Source organism: Schistocerca cancellata, chromosome 8 (genome assembly GCF_023864275.1).
Source record: "Schistocerca cancellata isolate TAMUIC-IGC-003103 chromosome 8, iqSchCanc2.1, whole genome shotgun sequence".
NCBI classification, from domain to species: domain Eukaryota; kingdom Metazoa; phylum Arthropoda; class Insecta; order Orthoptera; family Acrididae; genus Schistocerca; species Schistocerca cancellata.
In genome coordinates this window covers 448,652,205-448,673,073 of record NC_064633.1, presented here as the reverse complement: position 1 = coordinate 448,673,073, position 20,869 = coordinate 448,652,205, and the positions used below count along the sequence as shown (strand labels likewise).

At 43.5% G+C, this 20,869-nt stretch overlaps 1 protein-coding gene across 5 annotated transcripts in view; it reads left to right on the top strand.

Moving 5' to 3' along the window:
* Nucleotides 1-20,869, top strand: part of LOC126094827 (protein daughter of sevenless) — a 282,985-nt gene that overhangs the window by 211,105 nt on the left and 51,011 nt on the right. For 3 of the 5 annotated variants that reach the window (XM_049909420.1, XM_049909419.1, XM_049909421.1), the window contains one exon: nucleotides 13,717-13,845. In XM_049909420.1, the coding sequence (XP_049765377.1) occupies nucleotides 13,717-13,845 (129 nt within the window). Of the gene's footprint in view, nucleotides 1-7,096; nucleotides 7,220-13,716; nucleotides 13,846-20,869 lie in introns of all 5 variants that reach the window. The other 2 variants (XM_049909418.1, XM_049909417.1) reach the window with 1 other exon arrangement.

The following is a 20,869-nucleotide window of genomic DNA, read 5'->3' as shown; positions in this document are numbered from 1 at the left end:
AATTTATTTTCAACTAAAGAGGTCTACGTCTCATGAAATTCGTCACCAATTGCACTAAGCATGTGGTTTTACAGCAGTAATTAGGAAGTGTATTTCATGAATGTGTATACTGATGCTGACAAGCATAAGCGAAATAACGAGACTGTAGACATGTACTGAGAGAGCATCTTAGGAATCGAGAGCATCTTAGGAATCGAGAGCAGTGCTGTGCATTGATTTAAACCAATGGCAATGGATGAGATCTCAACTGCACGAGACACTTTCTCAAAAGTTTCACATTGTCATCATGTGACCTATGAATATCCACAGTGCTTGTTGTTAAGATACCTATCCTGTTCAGGTAACACAGATAAATGTTTTATCGATTTCGACATTGTTTGTCATTATCATTTATAAACGTACTGTTTCTGAAGTAGATATGGTAGAACTACAATAGCGCAAGAATTGCTTTCGCCTGGAATGAAGAGTGGAATCTCCTAATCTGTATCTCTTATAAAATATCCAGTGGTTTTATCTGCAGATGCCAACTATGTTTGCAACGAGCTCTACTCAGAATTCACTGCAGAAAAAGCCAGGATTAAAGCAGTATCATGATGTCACGTTATAGATACTAACTAAAGATATTACGCGATTACATAGTTTCCAGGACCCCACATGCGGCGCCCGCCGAAAAGTGCTCCCGCAAAAAGTGACACGGCTACTCTGACGTCACTCCAAGGCGCGTATTTTAAATTATTGATTTGCAATATGTCTTTTATATTATTACATATTGTTCTTTACTATTTGAACGACATAAATCCACAAATTAATTTTGATACAAATGCTAGCTCAAGTGGATATTGTCAAACGCAGTTACGAATTACGGAACCGAAGATATGACTCGAGAATGTCGTACCGGAAGTATTGCCGTAGATTCTTTTGTAAACGTAACATTTGATTCTAAAATATATATAGGTAGTTATAGGTACTTGTTCTGAACGATTTCTTGTCATCGTTTACATGTGACTGCAGTCTTGAAACTGTAGAGGTCTGAGCGTATAGTATTATACTGCGTCCATGTCCGAAAATTGCATCGTTCCCCTCAACAACGCAGGCACTGCTATATGGTATTTATCCGCCGCCATCAGGCACCGATTTGCAGTTAAAATGCCCTCCCACTGTATGGTAATTACAAAATGTATGTAAGAGTTAAGGCCGTGATGCGGGAACGACGGCATATGGAAGTTCGGGGCTCACCGCGGAACGTGCACAGATAGCCAAAACGATCAAGGCGGCCGCTCGCGCAGTGCGGAAAATCCTGATTAGAGTCCCGGCCCGGTACAAATTTTCGTTGTCGTTATTCCCTTGTACAGTTGATGCTTGTTCGTATTCGGAACTGCGAATACATTTCATGATTGTATTGTAGCAGTAGTAGTTCATAGGTGCGCTTCTATTATTTTTGTCGCAATTGCCTTCTGTTGTTGTGTTAAGGTTTTTCATTTCTTGTTGGAAATGTTTTAGATGTATTTGTGAAGTGTTTTAGTTCGTAACCCTGTATCGCAACCTGTACTCGAGCTATATAGGAAAAAGTATTTTTTTAATACACACTCCGATTATCTTACTTACGATAAATAAGTACCGGTTTTCATTTTCTTACTGTGTATTGCCGTCTCTGTTCAAACAGTATAATTCAATGTTGGTTTATGCAGTATTTTGAAATTCAAAACATGCGCAATGATATGACGTTTCTGTCGCTATGCTGTTTACATCTGCGTGTTGATTGCTGATGCCGAGAAAATCTTTTTCCATTAGAAAAGAACTTCCTATCAAGAAAGGAGAAACAATACAGCGTTGTTTACTAGGGATAATCCAAATAAGGTTGTGCATTTGTGAACAAATTGGCCTTGTATTTGAGGTGATGGTGTCGCTAACCCCATCCGGCTACTGTAATATACTTTTGCGTCAGAATGGTTCCTTCTACAGGGCCGGTGCTTATCAAACTAAACAATTTAAAATGGATTATATTTTTTGTTAATGTATAATACCATGACATGTCCAGCATCACTTTCGAAAACGGTCGACAAATGAATAAAACAACAAAGTACTACTACTACTACTACTAGAAATACAACGTAGGTCTGAAGATTAACTGTCTTGTTCACTGTGCTAATTAGTCAAACAGGACGGGCTGTACTGCAGTAATCCATGCATTAATGGAACTACTACTATGGTGTTGCGCAAAACGTAGGTGGTGGGGTGATACGTAGAATAATTCAGCCACTGTTGTACTTGGCCTGTCAGAATGAGTAGTAGGATATGAAAATGACAGAACAAGGAAACAAATTTACAGATTTATTGAAACACATTGAAAACAAAGAAAATTATATGCCATTACATATCGTATACGCCCTTTACTTGATTCTGAATATAACATACACATGGTCGTTATCACTTCGCATGCATTTCCCCAGGTGGCGAACGAAAGCCTCCCTCAACTGATTCATCGTGTTCAATTGGATCTTTTACACAGCTGTACGTATCCTTTCCGTTAATTCAGCCACTGTATGAGGACATGTAGCGTACACTTAAATGTTCGGGTATCCCCAGAAGAAGAAATCAAGAAGAATACAGGAAGCGTAAGGGGAAGGTTCGTTGGGAAACTTTATCCTGTTCACTCAGTTTCTGTACGACCTGCATTTCGTATGGGTGGACGTGCAGGTTATGATGGATGATGCATCACAGGGAACGATCTGTCAGTGTTAGCGCCGTGGTATATTTGGAAGCAGAACGGTGAAGAATTCGGATGAGTGCTTGACACGTCTCCTCCACTCGCTTCACGATCCGCTGCGTCCTTCGTCCTGAACTTTTCTTTTTTGTGCAGGATCCAATAATCCTGAATAGTTGCACTCGTCATAAAATCATCATGTCGTTAAAACTCGCAATGGTGGCGAGTCATTTAGCTATGGTGTTTTTTTTAAAAAAAATAAGGTTTGACGACGAATGCTCGATACTTCGAACGCCACAAGCCCATACTTACAAATGACCACCCTTCCTCGATGCTGCGAACAAGTACACATTTCGTGCTGGTGCAACAGTACCACCATACCAAGTGACTCAAATCCTACTATTCGTTCTGCAGGACCCCATTTTACGTTAACAAGCGACAGCAAATTTTTGTGAGCATGTAAATTTTCCGGAATGGGGGGGGGGGGGGGGGCGGGGTTAAGAAGCTAAGATTCTCACAGGTTTCGGTGAAGCCACTGCACAAACGTATATGTCGCATTACTGACTCGTACGCTATGGCCAGAGAATTGGTAAACGATTGTGCTAACAGGTTATGCCATTACGACTAATAATTGGACAAATACACATTCTGTAAGTCAGTAGCTTCTCCCTACAGTGCCCAGAAAATAGCCACATAAACAAAGGAACTAGCAAAGTAGAATAACATGAACCATGTACTGCCGTTGGAAATAGTGTAAAACAAAGAAAGCGTAAAAAATGTGCACAATCTTTTGTCAGTATTATCTAAAAATAGTTTTCTTCTCATTTACTATCTTTCCAGAGTACTGAAACAGTGGGATGTACTTCAGTTATGTTGTCGCTTACTTTCGTAATTATACACTACTGGCCATTAAAAGCTATATCACGAAGATGACCTGCTACAGACCCGACATTTAACCGACAGGAAGAAGATGATGTGATATGCAAATGACAAGCTTTTCAGAGCGACACCTACAACGTGCTGACATGAGGAAAGTTTCCAACCGATTTCTCATACACAAACAGCAGTTGACCGGCGTTGCCTGGTGAAACGTTGTTGTGATGCCTCGTGTAAGGAGGAGAAATGGGTACCATCACGTTTCCGACTTTGATAAAGGTCGGATTGTAGCCTATGGCGATTGCGGTTTATCTATCGCGACATTGCTGCTCGCGTTGGTGGAGGTCCAATGACTGTTTGCAGAATATGGAATCAGTGGGTTCAGGAGGGTAATACGGAACGTCGTGCTGGATCCCAATGGCCTCGTATCACTAGCAGTCGAGATGACAGGCATCTTATCCGCATGGCTGTAACGGATCGTGCAGCCACGTCTCGATCCCTGAGTCAGCAGATGGGGGCGTTTGCAAGGCAACAACCATCTGCACGAACAGTTCGACGACGTTTGCAGCAGGATGGACTATCAGCTCGGTGATCATGGCTGTGGTTACCCTTGACGCTGCATCACAGACAGGAGCGCCTGCGATGGTGTACTCAACGACGAACCTGGGTGCACGAATGGCAAAACGTCATTTTATCGGATTAATCCAGGTTCTGTTTACAGCATGACGATGGTCGCATCCGTGTTTGGCGGCATCGCGGTGAACGCACATTGGAAGCGTGTATTCGTCATCGCCATACTGGCGTATCACCCGGCGTGATGGTATGGGATGCCATTGGTTACACGCCTCGGTCACCTCTTGTTCGCATTGATGGCACTTTGAACAGAGGACGTCACATTTCAGATGTGTTACGACCCGTGGCTCTACCCTTCATTCGATCCCTGCGAAACCCTACATTTCAGCAGGATAATGCACGACCAATTGCAGGTCCTGTACGGGACTTTCTGGATACAGAAAATGTTCGACTGCTGTCCTGGTCAGCACATTCTCCAGATCTCTCACCAATTGAAAACGTCTGGTCAATGGTGGCCGAACAACTGGCTCGTCACAATACGTCAGTCACTACTCTTGATGAACTGTGGTATCGAGTAGAAGCTGCATGGGCAGCTGTACATGTGCACGCCATCCAAGCTCTGTTTGACGCAATGCCCAGCCGTATCAAGGCCGTTATTAGGGCCAGAGGTGGTTGTTCTGGGCACTGATTTCTCAGGATCTATGATGCACCCAAATTACGTGAAAATGTAATCACATGTCAGTTCTAGTATAATACATTTGTCCAATGAATACCCGTTTATCATCTGCATTTCTTACTGGTGTAGCAATTTTAATGGCCAGTAGTGTATTTATTAATTGGAAAAGGTTACAATTCATGCAGTCCTCTCAACCACAGTTTTTAGTGAGATTTATGGTTCCTCATTGGCCCCTTCTGACAAAAAATGAATGGCATTGCATATAACCATTGTTGAAAGCGAAATCTGTCCCAACGGTGTCTGTGAAGACTATGGTGCCACGCTATGTAGTGAAGAGACAGCAGTGAGAACGCACGAAGTGTGCAGGCGGCAGTCAACTGAGGCTGCCCCCCTGTCAGACTATATGGATGAAATCACCCACACTCGCCACAAAATTGTATGCATTCTCGACACCCATGTTGGCTGTTCCCAGGGTAGGCAATGGATGAAGTTTGTAGCGAATGTCAGTAAGGGAGAGTACATCGGCGATGCTGTGAAAAATTCGTCTTCCCCTGTGCAGAACACATCACATACTTGCCTTGCCGAGTGGGATAGCATAGTGCTGAAGACACTGGACTCGCATACGCGAGGGCGATGGTTCAAACCTGTGTCCGGCCATCCAGATTTAGTTTTTCGTGATTTCCCTAAATCGCTGAAGGTAAATGCCAGGATGGTTCCTTGAAAAGGACGTAGCAACTTTCCTTCTTCATCCTTCCCTAATTCGAACTTGTGCTCCTTATCTAATGACGTTGTTGTCGACGGGACATTTAAACACTAATTTCCTCCTCATCGTACATAATTGTGTTCTTACTCGCACACCATACTACTGCTATTGTTACAACCACTGCTTATTTTTTGGAAAAAAGGTGCCTCACCTCACAAAGATGATGTTGCTCCAGCAGCTTCCACAATTTCAACATACTGTACGATGTACACCCATACTTTCTAGACGACTTTGTACTTTTGCTGTCAGCTGGAGAATGACAACATTTGAGCAGCCATGACATGTTTGCTATATTTGAACTGATGAGAAGAGGCTCTACCATCCTGATGAACTGTGCAAAAATTGTCCGTACATATGTGGATGACGTAGATGGAGTAACTATAAGATTCATTTGAAAGGCACACTTTTCGAACTGAAGTTTTGCCCAAAGTGTGCTTCAGAGGAAGTGGTATACGGGGGAATTTATTTTATTGAAGATATTAACAGAAAACACGATTTGCTTCTCTTTTATTTAAGCGAAATTTGTAGGCTACGGTTTCTGATTTCGGCATCACCAAATGTCGGATGCTTCCCAAGATTTCCTGGCCAGTACTAGAAACCTAAAATCTTGACGTATTCAGGCGAATCATCATCTGCTCCTTGAAACTAAGCTTTCCAACCGCTTCTTTTCTTGTTTTCACCATGTGCAGATTCGACAATTTACGCCTTCTTCGGTCTACCATTCTTTACTTATCAGCCTAGATAAACAATTTATTTCACTTACTTTGAAGAATGACTGCACTGATTTAAGCTGACTGACTCAAAACTAGCGCGAACGGCTCCCAAACACTCGCTTGTAACAGTGAAAACACCGCGTAACAAGCAGTGACATAGCAAGGGAGCTGGGCGCAACTCCCTGTTTTCGATATCAACATATAAACAAAAAAGCGTTGTGCCAACTTGAAAGGAATAAAACTGGAAATTCCATTTTCAAAGAAAATGCCATCTACGAGAATATTTATAATACGTTTTGCTCTAAATAAATCGAACACTTTTTTTTAAAAATGTGAAAAAACTGTGCCAGTACCGCGTACCGTCAGAAAAAATACCTTATTACTACACTGCTATTGCTGCTCCTGCTGCTATGTTCATTGTGACGTTGATCAAACAAGACACATTATATCACAATCTCCGCATTACGCGAATTTCTGTGAACGAGGGAGGCTAACAGTTATCAGTTTTGTGGTAAGTAGAAAGGCTTTTCGATAACGTGCTATGATTTAAATTACGTTGGTTTCGTGAGGGCGGAACTAATTATTCTACTGCTAGAAACTCTCTCACTCTGGCTGTGTGTGTGTGTGTGTGTGTGTGTGTGTGTGTGTGTGTAAACAAATTGGCTAGCTTTTATTAAGCGCTGATTTGTAGGTTCAGAATGAAGGTAAGACATTCCCTGACGCTGCATACCCTACGACCAGATGAAAACGCAGTGTCGCTAGCCTTGGTACAGGCGTGGTCTCTTCCACAGGAGCTCTTTGGGAGAAGGAGCGTGCAGCGGTCGTGTCGAGTGGTGTATGTGGCGCCCATGTACTTCCCCAGTGGTGGGCTGCCTCCTGCGGAACAGCCTTCCAAATACCTGCACTGTGCAACCGTAAGTGCGCGCCTTTCAAGAGTTGGCACACCCCCATCCCGAGAACCAAGCATGGCGTAGTTGTTGGCTGCCACCCCCCCCCCCCCTGTCCCAGTAGTTAAACTGTAGCCGTTCTCCATTGGCCAAGCGTTAGCAACCGCTGGCCTTCTGGGGCTGCAGACTGCAATTCAGCTGCTTTGCCTGCTCTTGTGTGCTGTGGAGCTTCAGTCTCGTACGTGCAGCGCGTCGTCGCTGTTACGTTGCTCGTGTAGCTTCCTCAGGCCTTCCACTTTCCTTGTACAGTAAAAAAAAAAAAAAAAAATGCTAACAGACGACCAGTCCATGCACGATTTACCAGTCCCGAAGCATATTTTGAGACACGGCGCCAGTTTTGTTGCTAACTGCGCATGGTTTCATCGCTTAATTTAAACACTGCAAAGTCACATACATGGTGACCCAAAAGTCAGGTAACATTTGAAAATGCATTAGTTCACGGAATAATGTAGGTAGACAGGTAAAAATTGACATATGCTTGAAGGGAGTTTTTATTAAAACCGAAAAAGAGTTTAAAAACAGTCTAACAGATGGCGCTGAATAGGAACAAGTCAGTGTCGCCGCATGAGAATCGTGTATAAAATGAGCTTTAGTGAGAGAGGGAGTCAGATCATCCCTAGCCTGGCTGGTAAACGCCTGTTGGAAGTTATGACTTTTATGCAGGATGGCGCTCCACCCTATATTGCTACACGTAGGAAAGATGTCTTGTGCACATCGTTTGGTGAGGATCGGCGCAGCTGAGCCACCAATTCCGTCACCGTTGGCCTCCCACGTCCCCAGACCAAAATCCTGTGGGGTCATCTGAAGTCGCAAGCCTACCGCGATTGTCCGACCTCATTAGAGACGCTATAAGACAACATCTATTCGCAATTTCTCACCGTATCAACTGATATTTTGTACAGTGCTGTTCACAATGTTCACATTATTATCCCTCAACTACGGGTTGAGCATTTCTTGTGAAGAACATAGTCATTGTAAACATCAGTAATTGTTACGCTGATTGTTGCTTTTGTAACATGTGGAGCCCCATCTGTTGGTAATTTCGTGCACTCTTTTATTGGTCTCAATAAAACGTCATGTCATTTCAAGCATGCGTGTCAACTTTTACCTCCCCACCTAAGTTATTCCGAGACGTATTGAATTTTCAAATGTTAACGGGCTTAGGGTCACCCTGTACATTAAAGGCTGTAATCATTTGTGTCGCTTATTAATCAGTCTTGTGGTACTACTAATAAAGTTGAATTTTACGTGTGATATAGGAATACATTCCCGTTGTTCCGTTCTGGAGTGACAGCAGACGTCGGAATTCGAAATTATCCTATGACTGACACTCATTAAAATCTGGCTAGAAAACGTGCAATGTACGCTGTGTGCCTTACATTCAGAGTGAAGCAAACAGTTGAGTGCTGCGAAATGAAGGTTTTACTTCGATCAGAAGTGTAATGGCAGATGTAAAATTGTCCACAAAGTACGTGTTTCATGCACGGAAAGCATGTCTTATCTTCTTCTGGGGTGAGCACCACAGCCTCGATAAATTAATGGAGAACTTTATTTCTACCAGGTCTTAAATGAGTACTCATTCTAAACTGCACAGGTGATGTGGATAAATCATCCTCGTAAGTAGTTTGTTTTATGCTGCTGCCGTGGATGATGTATTCACATGTATTACGCACTTGAGGACGAACACATGCTTGAAAATAGCTTCTAATGCCTAATGAAGTACGCATGTAAAATAGCAGCCTGGTGGAAACGACGCCATGCTGTAGAGATGTCTTTTGAAAATGCGTTATAGCCCAAATTAGATAGCCAATAAAAGAAACAGCAGCTTTGGTCCGCATATCAAAGTACTTCCCAATTTAAAAAAAAAAAAAGCCATGAATAGGATACTGATAACTTTCAAAGTTCACTGCCGAAGTGAGTCAGAGGTATTCAGAGGTATGAAAACGTGTTAGGCACATATTTCGTGTAGCCTAAGATACCGAAGCTATCGGTGTTGCATGTGATTGGACACTAATTAAACAGTAAATTGCTTGCCGTGGCAGATTTCCCTTTCTGTGCTGGTAGTTAACGCTTGTAGCCGTCCCTGTAAATTTGGTAGCAGTGCTTTTGTAATGTTCTCACTACATTTGTTTATTTCCAAACGAAAAGTGTCTTAGATGGCACTGGCATTTCTTCTGAATGTGGACTCACATGGGATCTGTTTTCGAAGAAGTTTGCGAGGGAAATGTTTACTTTTTTATATTTGCGTGTTAAGAAGGGCGCTACGAAACTTTTGCAACACATACCATTGTTTGCTTCTCCAAAATAATCTGTTACACTCAGTGCGTCTTGTTTAATAATTGGTTTCAACGGATTTAAGGCGGACCCGACGCATAGTCGTAATCCGTCGGAAAGTTTTAGTTATCATACAACTTTTCCAAATTGTCTGCTGCCTTCTTTAGCTCCCACACATACAAGTAGATCTTTTTTGTATTATTTCGTTTAGCCCTAACCCACCTTTATCCACGGGGATAATATCATGGCATAGGGAGTTGTGGGATAGGCGAATGAAGAACAAGTGTTTTTCGCCCGAGATCACAATATGTTGTGCTAGTCCGTCAAGAAGTTTGGTACCCACAAAGAATGAAGCCCTATAAGTGTAATTTAGTTTTTTTTTTTGGGGGGGGGGTGTAAGATACGATTGCATGTAGTCCCAGACATTGTCGTATCAGCTGGTAAGAAACCCGATTCTTCGTCATTAGTTTCTGCGTTACAATCATGTTCTACACAACCCGATGGATGAGTTTTGTTGGAGCCTGGAGTGTCTTGGACGCGGTGAAATTATCGCTGTGGACTACGTGAAGTTGGTGCAACAACGTGAGCAGTATTCGCCAAGTACTGGAAGCGTTTCACTAAAGCTCTAATCCAACATTAAACTACGAATAGATTTGAACAGCGTAACTGATCATCACTCTTCCTTCTATTGTCAGCTTACACACACCTATAGGAGTAACATTGCAAGTCTCTGGCGCGACCCTCTGTTTAGTAAAAGTGGCCCTTAAAGCGCTTCGAGGCCGTTGAAAAGAGAGAAATTACAGCTTACGTAACATCGCCTTTTCCTCGAAGTTTTGGATTCTGGGGTCAACGTGACAGTTACTCCCATACTTTTACTTACGAAGAGGAATACGGCGAATATTGACTGGGACCTTTTTGCTCCTAGTGACATATTTGACAACTGAAATGTGCAGTTTCAGATAAATATGTACCAGTTGCAATAAAATTCCGGAAATGGAAAGCCCTGCGTTGTAAATCTTGCTTAAAAAAGGTTTACTTAACAAAATGAAATCTGTTCTACAACCTGTGTTCCAGGAGCGCACATGTAGTGTGATGGCGTTCTGAGACTAAATTTGAATAAGATTAAGTCAGTAAACCAGAAACGAATTTTATGTAGTACAAAAGATAGTGCCTCAAAACTTGGTTCAGCACAAGATAATTTAGATGAAAATCATGGTACTTCCCAAAACTTTCAACCTGTTTATTGTAGCATGTGTACATTAATTTTCCCCCGTTTTCGAGAGGTTAAGTAGTGGAGTAGTTTTGAAGCCTTTGCCACATAAATATTCGGCATTTTCTTATAATCCATTTTTGATACTTCCAGAAATATTACTTGAATTGAGATGTAGGCATTTGTGATTATGCTATGCGTTAAGTGGCGGTCGATCTCTCAGGAGTGCAATACTATTGTATTCTGTTCAAGCTTTTCTTTTTCTTTCAAAGCATATTTTTACAGGTAACATGAAATTTGACGTAGGACATAAATCATTGTGACTTATAGGCCGGTGGGAAAGTGCCAGATTACCAACCCAAGCATCCAGCTTTCAGTCCACATTTGGCCTCTTCTGGTAAAAACCGACTTTGAGGCCAGAAATATTGCATATATAGGAACACGCGAAGCAGTGCTAATCCTACGACTTTTCTGAGAAGATTTATCGAAGGAAGGCAAACCTACATTTACAGCATGTTTAAATTTATATAAAACATTTGACAGTTTTGGCAGGGATACACTCTCTGAAATTCTGAAGCTAATATGGCTAAAATAGACGAAACGAAAGGTTATCTACAAGGACATGAAAGAGAAATAGTAATTTAGCGGAGATTGAGACGGGATTGTAGCCCTGGCCCCAGGGTTATTCAATTTGTACGTAGCGCCATGCAATAAATAAACCAATGAGAAATTTGGAGACATAATTAAAGTTCTGAGAGGAGAAATAAAAAAATTGAGGTTTGTCGTCACATTGTAATTCTGACAGATACGGCAAAGGCCTTTGAAGAGCAGTTTACTGGAATAGTGTCTTGAGAAGAGGTTATGAGCTGAAGTCAATAATCGTAAAACAATGGCAATGGACTGTCGTCAAATTAAATCAGGTGATGCTGTAGGAATTAGATTAGGAAATTACACAATGAAAGTAGTGCACTAATAGTAGTCGATGAGTTATAACTGACTAGCCGAGGTAAAGCGGATGTAAAATGCAGATTGGCTACAACACGAAAAGCATTACTGAAGCTAACATCTAATATAAATTTGAGGGTTAGGAAATCTGTTCTGAAGCTATTTGTCTGGAATGCAGCCTTGTACGGAAGTGAAACATGAATTATAGGCATTTCAGACAGGAAGAGAATAGAAGCTTTGGAAATGTGGTATGGCAGAAGAATTCTGAAGATTACATGGGTAGATCGAATAACCTATGAACAGGAACTAAATCGGATTGTGGAAACAAGAAATTTATGGTATAACTTGACAAAAAAAGGAGGGGGGGATCGGTTGATAGGACACATCCTAATGCATCACGGAATCCTCCGTTTAGTGGTGGAGGGAAGTGGGGAGAGGGGGGGACTGTAGGAGGAGACCAAAGGCTCGTCCTCAGCAGTAATTAGGTTCATATAGAAGTAGGTGCAATAGTTACGCAGAGACGAAGAGTTGCGTAGGATAGAGGATGGAGAGTTGCATCAAACCAGTCTCCGGAGTAAAGAAAGCAACACCTCTGTCAGTGATTTGCAAATGAGAAAAGTTCCCGAGTTGTATGTTGGTTTGAGGTCAACGTTGAACAGTAGGTCTTTCTGTAAGTAGCTGTGTAAGTCACTTCAGAGGACGGACTGAGGCAAGGTCATACCACTCCATTAATGCTGTACTTACACTGAGGTGACGAAAGTCATGGGATATCTCCTAATATACTGTCTTACCTTCTTTTGCCCAGCTTAGTGCAGCAAGTCGGCGTGGCATGGACCCCGCAAGTTGTCGAAAGTCCCCCCAGAAATACTGAGCCATGTTGCCTGCATAGTCGTTCATAATTGCGAAAGTGTTGCCCGTGTAGGATTTTGTCCACGAACTGATCTTTAGATTATGTCCCATAAATGTTCGATGAGATTCATGTCGGACGATCTGGGTGGCCGTATCATTGGCCTGAATTGTCCACAATGTTCTTCAAACAAATCGCGAACAATTGTGGCACAGTGACATAGCGCATTATCATCTATAAAAATTCTATCGTTGTCGTTCATCAATAGTTGCAAATGGTCTCGAAGAAGCCGAACATCCAGAAGACCCAGTCCATTCTATGTAAACACAGCCTACACCATTATGGAGCCACGACTAGCTTGCACAGTGCCTTGTTTACAACTAGGGTCAATGGCTTCGTGGGATCTGCGCCACATTCGAACCCTACCATCAGCTGTTACCAACCTTAAGCGGGGCACATTTGACCAGGCCACGGCTTTCCAGTCGTCTAGGTTCCAACTGACGTGGTCATGAGCCCAGGAGAGGAGCTGCAGGCGATATCGTGGTGTGAGCAGAGGCACTCCCGTCCCCAAATTTCGCCGCACTGTCCTAACAGATACGCTCGTCGTACGTCCCATATTGATATCTGTGGTTATTTCACGCAGCGTTGCTTGTCTGTTAGCACTGACAACTCTACGTAGTCGCCGCTGCTCTCGGTCGTTAAGTGAAGGCCGTCGGCCACTGGGTTGTCCATGGTGAGGGGTAATTCCTGAAATTTAGTCTTCTCGGCACACTCTTGACACTTTGGATCTCGGAACATTAAACTCCCTAACGATTGCCAAAATAGAATGCCCAAGCGTCTGCTCCAACTAAAATTCTGCGTTCTAAGTCTGTTAATTCCCTTCGTGCGGCCATAATCACATCGGACACCTTTCCACATCAATCACCTGTGTGCTAATGAAAACACGACCAACGCGCTTTCTAGTATAGCTGTACGGTGTTAAAACCATACTTTAGGTTGAGGGCAGGTGTACTGACTACACGGGAGGCAATGACTTCTCATATAGAGTGATCAACAGTAGACAGGTGATAGTAACAGATGACGATGTTTGGGCAGCGGGCGGCGGCGGTGCAAACGCATGTACCGGCTGCGATCAAAATGGAGATAGCGAGCTACAATGTTCACCGGCCCTGGTATTTTGTGTTACAGCGCTGGCGGCGTCGGTGGTTCGTGCTACGTCACTCCGGGGAGTTGCCTGGACAGTACTACCTGGAGTACTATGCGGACCGCAACCGGCGCAAGCTCAAGGGCAAGATAGACTTGGACCAGTGCGAACGGGTGAGTGTGTGTGTGTGTGTGTGTGTGTGTGTGTGTGTGTGTGGTTTTAGAAGCTGAAATATAAGGCTGCTTAACTATTCCAATGGTCATTATTCTCCCCTTCCCCCTAAATACATACACGCGATGATGATTTGGGTAGGAGGGCGAAACAGTGGGTGGTAGGAATCATATTACTGTTCTTCAGTCCAATACTGTTGACAGATAATCACAAATAAAATGACGGGTTTTATCCTTCAGAGGTTGATGGGCCACAAGTGTCCCATGAGGGTAATAACCAGTTCAGCTGGGAAGTCGACGCCCCTCCTCAGTGAGATTCTGTTATTAGCGAAAAACTTTCAGAATCTGGAGTTGAATACTAGGGACAATGGGCTGAGTATATAGAAAAGTGAGAGTGACAAAGTGAGGTGGCGTGGGTTTATAGGTGGGACAGTGCATCTCATTTATGAATATCGAGTCACAACATCATCTTCTCTGCTCCGAGATGGGCTGAAGTGAGTACTTGTGTGTTCTAATACATACATGCACTATTTTGGAATATTATTGCCTATCTTAGTAATTACTAGGTTTCATGTAATTTGTGTTTAGTGGGGCTTATATGTCCAAGCAAATTTCATAGAATGTAAATAACATTGGTATATGATACGCCGCTAACACTGGTATGTGATACATTACGGTTTTCACTATCGTGATTATACATCAGTTTTGGTACTGCCTTGTTACACTTGTTCATATTTGACATCCTGACAGTCCGACTACAAATAAAAATTGAACTGTGAAAATCGTACCATCCAACGAAAACTCGGATCTAGTTAGGTTCATAGGATCATTGAAGAATTTTAAATTAAGCCAAGGATCGATACATTCAGAGAATGTTTATCATTGCCGTACCTTTTATCTTTGCCTTATCATGTTTGTTTTTGCTTTATCATCTTTGGATTCAGTAATGAACTTGAAAATAGGCTTATAACCCAAAACCTAAATTGTACAGTAACCATAATAAAATTTGTGAAACAAGGCAAAAAAAAGAAAACCGTGTTTAGTTGGTTCGTGGGATCCATGTGTCCCACGTCACTCCGTTGCGGAATTGATTAACTTCAAAAACTTTGGTAAGTGAAAGTGAAAGTGTAACATTAATCGGAATGAAGACCGATTTTGACATTTTGCTTTTAAAACACATGTAAAATGATTTTTCACCATGCAAGGGTTAAAATACAGGAAACGAAAATCCTTTCTGATGGTAATACTATAAAAACAGCATTTCACTGGTCCTATTGTGTAAATGTCATAAGGGAGGGAAGGAGGGATGGATGGTCGAGGGGCAATACAGGGGTTGCATCACTTTGTCTGAGAGGGACGGGGGCACGATGCTGCGTAGGGAATTTCTGATCGATTCGTGGGAACTGGGACAGTGAGGATGGAGTTTGTAACCTCCCCCTCACTTATCGACCTTAATGACAGTGAAAAATTAAACCGCTTGTACCTAATGGAAATTTGGGAAAAGCAATCGTCACCGAGGTTAATTTGTTGGTAAAGAGGGAGGAAAGAGTTACATCTAAATGAAAGGAAAAGTGCTAATGAAACTGGTGGAAATTAATTTTGAAGAGGGGTAAAGTTAATAAAGAAAGTAAATGTGCGGCCGTTACGTTAACAATCAACTAGCGGTAATTAGATATTTGAGATTTGGGGGAAATTACGGTCGCCAGTCCTAAGGACAATTACTATAGTAACTGAAAAAGAAAGATTATTACACATATAATTAGCACTAGAAGCGTGGCAACTGAAGGTTGACAAGTGTAGTGTGAAAACTGAAAGTTTGTCAGAAGTAATAAATTTCGCTACACTCTGACTTAATTTAGCAAAAGAATTAATAAAACCGGAAAATCGAAAGTTAATTTAGTGACTGAAGTTAATAGTGAGATTTCTTTCTGAAGCACATCGAAATTCAGTAAAATACGGTTAGTCTTGGACTACCTCAACAATCATTTCAAAAGCTACTTGAATCTACGCAATTTAGAAATAAGAGATTTAACTTTGAACTTGAATTAAATGATTCTGAACAATTAACAATAGTAAAATTTAGTACATACCAAGCTGAGCTGCAGTCACTGGTAAGCTAAAATATGGTAACAAAACTAGCACTCTTAATTTGTGCTTGTGTAATCTAAGTATTGTAGCCAGCTATGAATACTTTAACTGAACTTTGAAATTAAAGTAGTGAAGTGGAATGATGCTGGCGTTTGAATTTCAACGACACTCGGGTTCATTCCGGAAAAGGAAGGGGGCCCTGCTTGGTAATGCAATTGGGACAATGAGCAACAAAAGTTCATGCTATGTTGCTGTAATTTTTTGATGCAACAATTTTAAAAGTTTGAAAAGCTGAGGTCTGCCATACAGTTCTAAAACTTTACGTGCTTCCAGTCTTCCTTGTTGGTTGATTGAAGGTTTGAAGCCGTCGATCGAGGAGGTGGCGACAGTCACTCATTGTCGGCCGTCGCTGTTGCAGAAGCTGGATGTTGGCGCGCCTTCTTCTCGACACGGTCACCAGACGAAACGGGCTCTTGATGTGCGCCAGCTAATGCTTCCCGTCCGCGACACCATGTCAGAAACTATCATCGCAAGTCGAGCGCAATTACATGCTGCCAAACCCCGAAAGCGCGGCAACTCGCGGGAGCTTCACACAACACACCTGCTCCACTCGCTACTCCAGCCAGACTCCCTCTCTGCCCGCGCTCCACGCGACAGAGTTAACACTACCAAAGATCCTACACACTTTGATTCTTCACACGACCTAGCGATGTAATCGTTCGATAGCAGTCTTCCCTAGGCAAGACCCAGCGTAAAAATACAAAGAATATTTACGAAACAAACCAATTATACATCGACATAAATGCATATATATATATACAAATAGTAAAACAGTTACAATATGCAAAGACACAGAAATGTCATATATTCAGGTAACAAAAATAAGGAAAACAAATTTATAGTACAATAGATGGAAATAGGAGGATATGCATTTCCGGCGTTACACTGAGACGGACGGGGGCACGATGCTGGGTAGGGAATTTCTGATCGATTCGTGGGAACTGGGACAGTGAGGATGGAGTTATGGTTGTCAGAAGGCCATTTGTGTATTGGAGGTTTCATTGAAGGGGATGATACGGGCTAGGTGCATAACTGGGATGGGCAAAAGTTAGAATGGAGTTCCGTAGGTATCCTCTTCCGATCACAAAAGTTTGATGGTATGTTGACAGGGGAAGAGGGGACATGTTTGGTATACGCGCGGCGGCAGCCGGGGGTTCAAAAGCTTAGGTGACGCTGGTGTTCTGGTCTTTTAAGTTCACAGAATGTATAGGATTTGCGAAAATGTTGCAGAGGTTTAAGGAGAGGGGAGGGGACATACACTCCTGGAAATTGAAATAAGAACACCGTGAATTCATTGTCCCAGGAAGGGGAAACTTTATTGACACATTCCTGGGGTCAGATACATCACATGATCACACTGACAGAACCACAGGCACATAGACACAGGCAACAGAGCATGCACAATGTCGGCACTAGTACAGTGTATATCCACCTTTCGCAGCAATGCAGGCTGCTATTCTCCCATGGAGACGATCGTAGAGATGCTGGATGTAGTCTTGTGGAACGGCTTGCCATGCCATTTCCACCTGGCGCCTCAGTTGGACCAGCGTTCGTGCTGGACGTGCAGACCGCGTGAGACGACGCTTCATCCAGTCCCAAACATGCTCAATGGGGGACAGATCCGGAGATCTTGCTGGCCAGGATAGTTGACTTACACCTTCTAGAGCACGTTGGGTGGCACGGGATACATGCGGACGTGCATTGTCCTGTTGGAACAGCAAGTTCCCTTGCCGGTCTAGGCATGGTAGAACGATGGGTTCGGTGACGGTTTGGATGTACCGTGCAATATTCAGTGTCCCCTCGACGATCACCAGTGGTGTACGGCCAGTGTAGGAGATCGCTCCCCACACCATGATGCCGGGTGTTGGCCCTGTGTGCCTCGGTCGTATGCAGTCCTGATTGTGGCGCTCACCTGCACGGCGCCAAACACGCATACGACCATCATTGGCACCAAGGCAGAAGCGACTCTCATCGCTGAAGACGACACGTCTCCATTCGTCCCTCCATTCACGCCTGTCGCGACACCACTGGAGGCGGGCTGCACGATGTTGGGGCGTGAGCGGAAGACGGCCTAATGGTGTGCGGGACCGTAGCCCAGCTTCCTGGAGACGGTTGCGAATGGTCCTCGCCGATACCCCAGGAGCAACAGTGTCCCTAATTTGCTGGTAAGTGGCGGTGCGGTCCCCTACGGCACTGCGTAGGATCCTACGGTCTTGGCGTGCATCCGTGCGTCGCTGCGGTCCGGTCCCAGGTCGACGGGCACGTGCACCTTCCGCCGACCACTGGCGACAACATCGATGTACTGTGGAGACCTCACGCCCCACGTGTTGAGCAATTCGGCGGTACGTCCACCCGGCCTCCCGCATGCCCACTATACGCCCTCGATGGAGCTCCGTATGCCACGGCAAACTGGCTGACACTGACGGCGACGGTGCACAAATGCTGCGCAGCTAGCGCCATTCGACGGCCAACACCGCGGTTCCTGGTGTGTCCGCTGTGCCGTGCGTGTGATCATTGCTTGTACAGCCCTCTCGCAGTGTCCGGAGCAAGTATGGTGGGTCTGACACACCGGTGTCAATGTGTTCTTTTTTCCATTTCCAGGAGTGTATAATCACTGGTGCACGCCTTGGCTACTTAGTCGAGGTACCTAGCGCAGCTGGCCACGCCACTGAAGCCAGAATGGCTCCACATTCGTGTCGGTACCTTCCCGGAGATCATCGACTCTTCCTGCAGCTCTTGCAGCAGTCCGGTTTGCTGAAGGTTCGACAGCAGGTCACTTTAATGTGACAGGACAGTGTATAATTTTTATATCACTTTCACATGTTTTTTTCTTTATGTTTTGTGACAAATTAAACAGAGGCGGCGGCAGGGATATGCAAGGTCGGTAAAATAAAACTGGCCCGAAAAATGATTACAATAAGAATGAAAATCACAGAAGAGGCTGGACATGGCCACCGTTGACGTCCATGTAGCGCTGTGTTCGATTTATCAAATTGTGAGACATGCAGAGCAGGTATGCGTGAGGGGCATCAGCAATAGCGTTTTCATTCTGCTGCTGTAGCTCTTCGAATGTGCGAAATCTGAGTGTGTCTGTTTCTTCAGTTTGAGGTAGCCAGGCGGTTGCATTGCCTCATCTGACCGACCTCTCCTCATCGACCAACTCATGCATTCGTGACAAGGCTGTCAAGGCGGTGCGTGCTGTTGCTCAGTCTTTCTGCAAATATCCACTCAGTCGTTCATCTTTTTTGAGTTGATCCACATATGCGTTAAGCACTGTCTGGACATGCCAGTTAGAATTAAGTTTGGTAAAAAAATCTCGTTATGATGCTGGCACCAGACTCTGGGCACAAAACAACAATCTAGAGGTTATGCAACAGCTCTTCAACGTACTAGTGAAAATAGAATGAAATTTCTGTGTAGTTTGGACGGTAGGAGGCGAGGTACTGGCGGAATTGAAGCTGTGAGGACGGGTCGTGGGTCCCGAGTTCGAGTCTCGGTCCGACACACAGTTTTAATCTGCCCGGAAGTCTTACTGGTGAAGATTTTTTTGATGCGTAATATACCATGTTTCGTGAGTTCACACACGGTGACAGACCGAATCAGGTCTTACTGTAGGGAAAAAAAAAAAACAAAAAAAAAAGAAAAAAGAACTGAGGATCCAAAAGTCGTGATTCTAGTTCACTCAGAAAGTTATCGGCGGAATTAAACACGACAAAGTTCGTTTGGGCGCTGTAACTCTTGTACGACAACCAATATTTAAGGATACATATGCAAGTCGTTTTTGATAAAGTTGCGGTACGATGATATCTTAATTCCCACTTCTGGTGTTGACTTTTTTCGGATGGTTGCAGCTACTATTTGCTATAGAGCCCGTTTCGTGCTATTTTGCCTCTTAAGTTTTGCGTTGCAGACTTTGCTGAAAGTTTTGCCAAAACTCTTCGTCTTAAAGCACTTACGGAAACAGTTCTGCACACATTTTCCACGAATTGGGCTCCGCTCAACTATTGAAATTGAACACGCACTATTTAATCGCGAGCAATATTTTGTATTATTCAATGGTCGCTAAACACGTCTGTGTTATTCACAGAAACGTAATGACACAGCGGGACAGAACATGCGAGAGATGAACGCAGACGTGTGACAGCAAATCACGGTTTCCAACATTTTCTGTGCTAGGCAGTTCTCTTGTTCATTAACAAGGGCCCATTCCATTCGGCGTCAATCTTATAAATATTTTCCGAGCCAATTTTATTTTTTGGCAGCCTGTAAATGTTCAAACGATCTCCTAATTAGCAGCAAAACACGCAAAGATGAAGATAAATATAAATGTGACTGCAAATCACGAATCTAAACTGAGCAGTTTGTGTCGCAGCTAGCTGGGGGAAGTATAATATAACTCACTTTTATCTGCTGATAAAACAAGTTTATTTGCTGAAAGTTAGACCTATCTGCTGATAATCTCGCAGTTGAGCGCCCTAAACCCGTCAGTAGATTAATCATCCACTCACTATCCGCTCCTTAAAACAAAACCAGGAGACTGTCCCTTATTTAGTCGTTACAAAGTGAGGCGGCGCACTGCTCGAGGCAGTGGACTCGCTTTCAGAAGGGCCATTCAGATCCCCGCCTGGCCGTCCAAATTTAGTTTTCCAGTGGTTCCCCGAAATCTACTAAAACGACTACTGCCACGATGGTGGTTACTTTAAAACCGACGCTGTCAATTTCGTACCCCAGCCTTGTCTTAGTCCAGTTTCTTCTCCATCACTAGCGTCCTCGTTGTTGTAGAGACATTAAATTTCAATCTTCCTCCCTTAGTAAAGTTCCCAAACAATACAACATGAAAATTTAATGAAAAATAACAAGTAATTGCTTTCAAGGACCA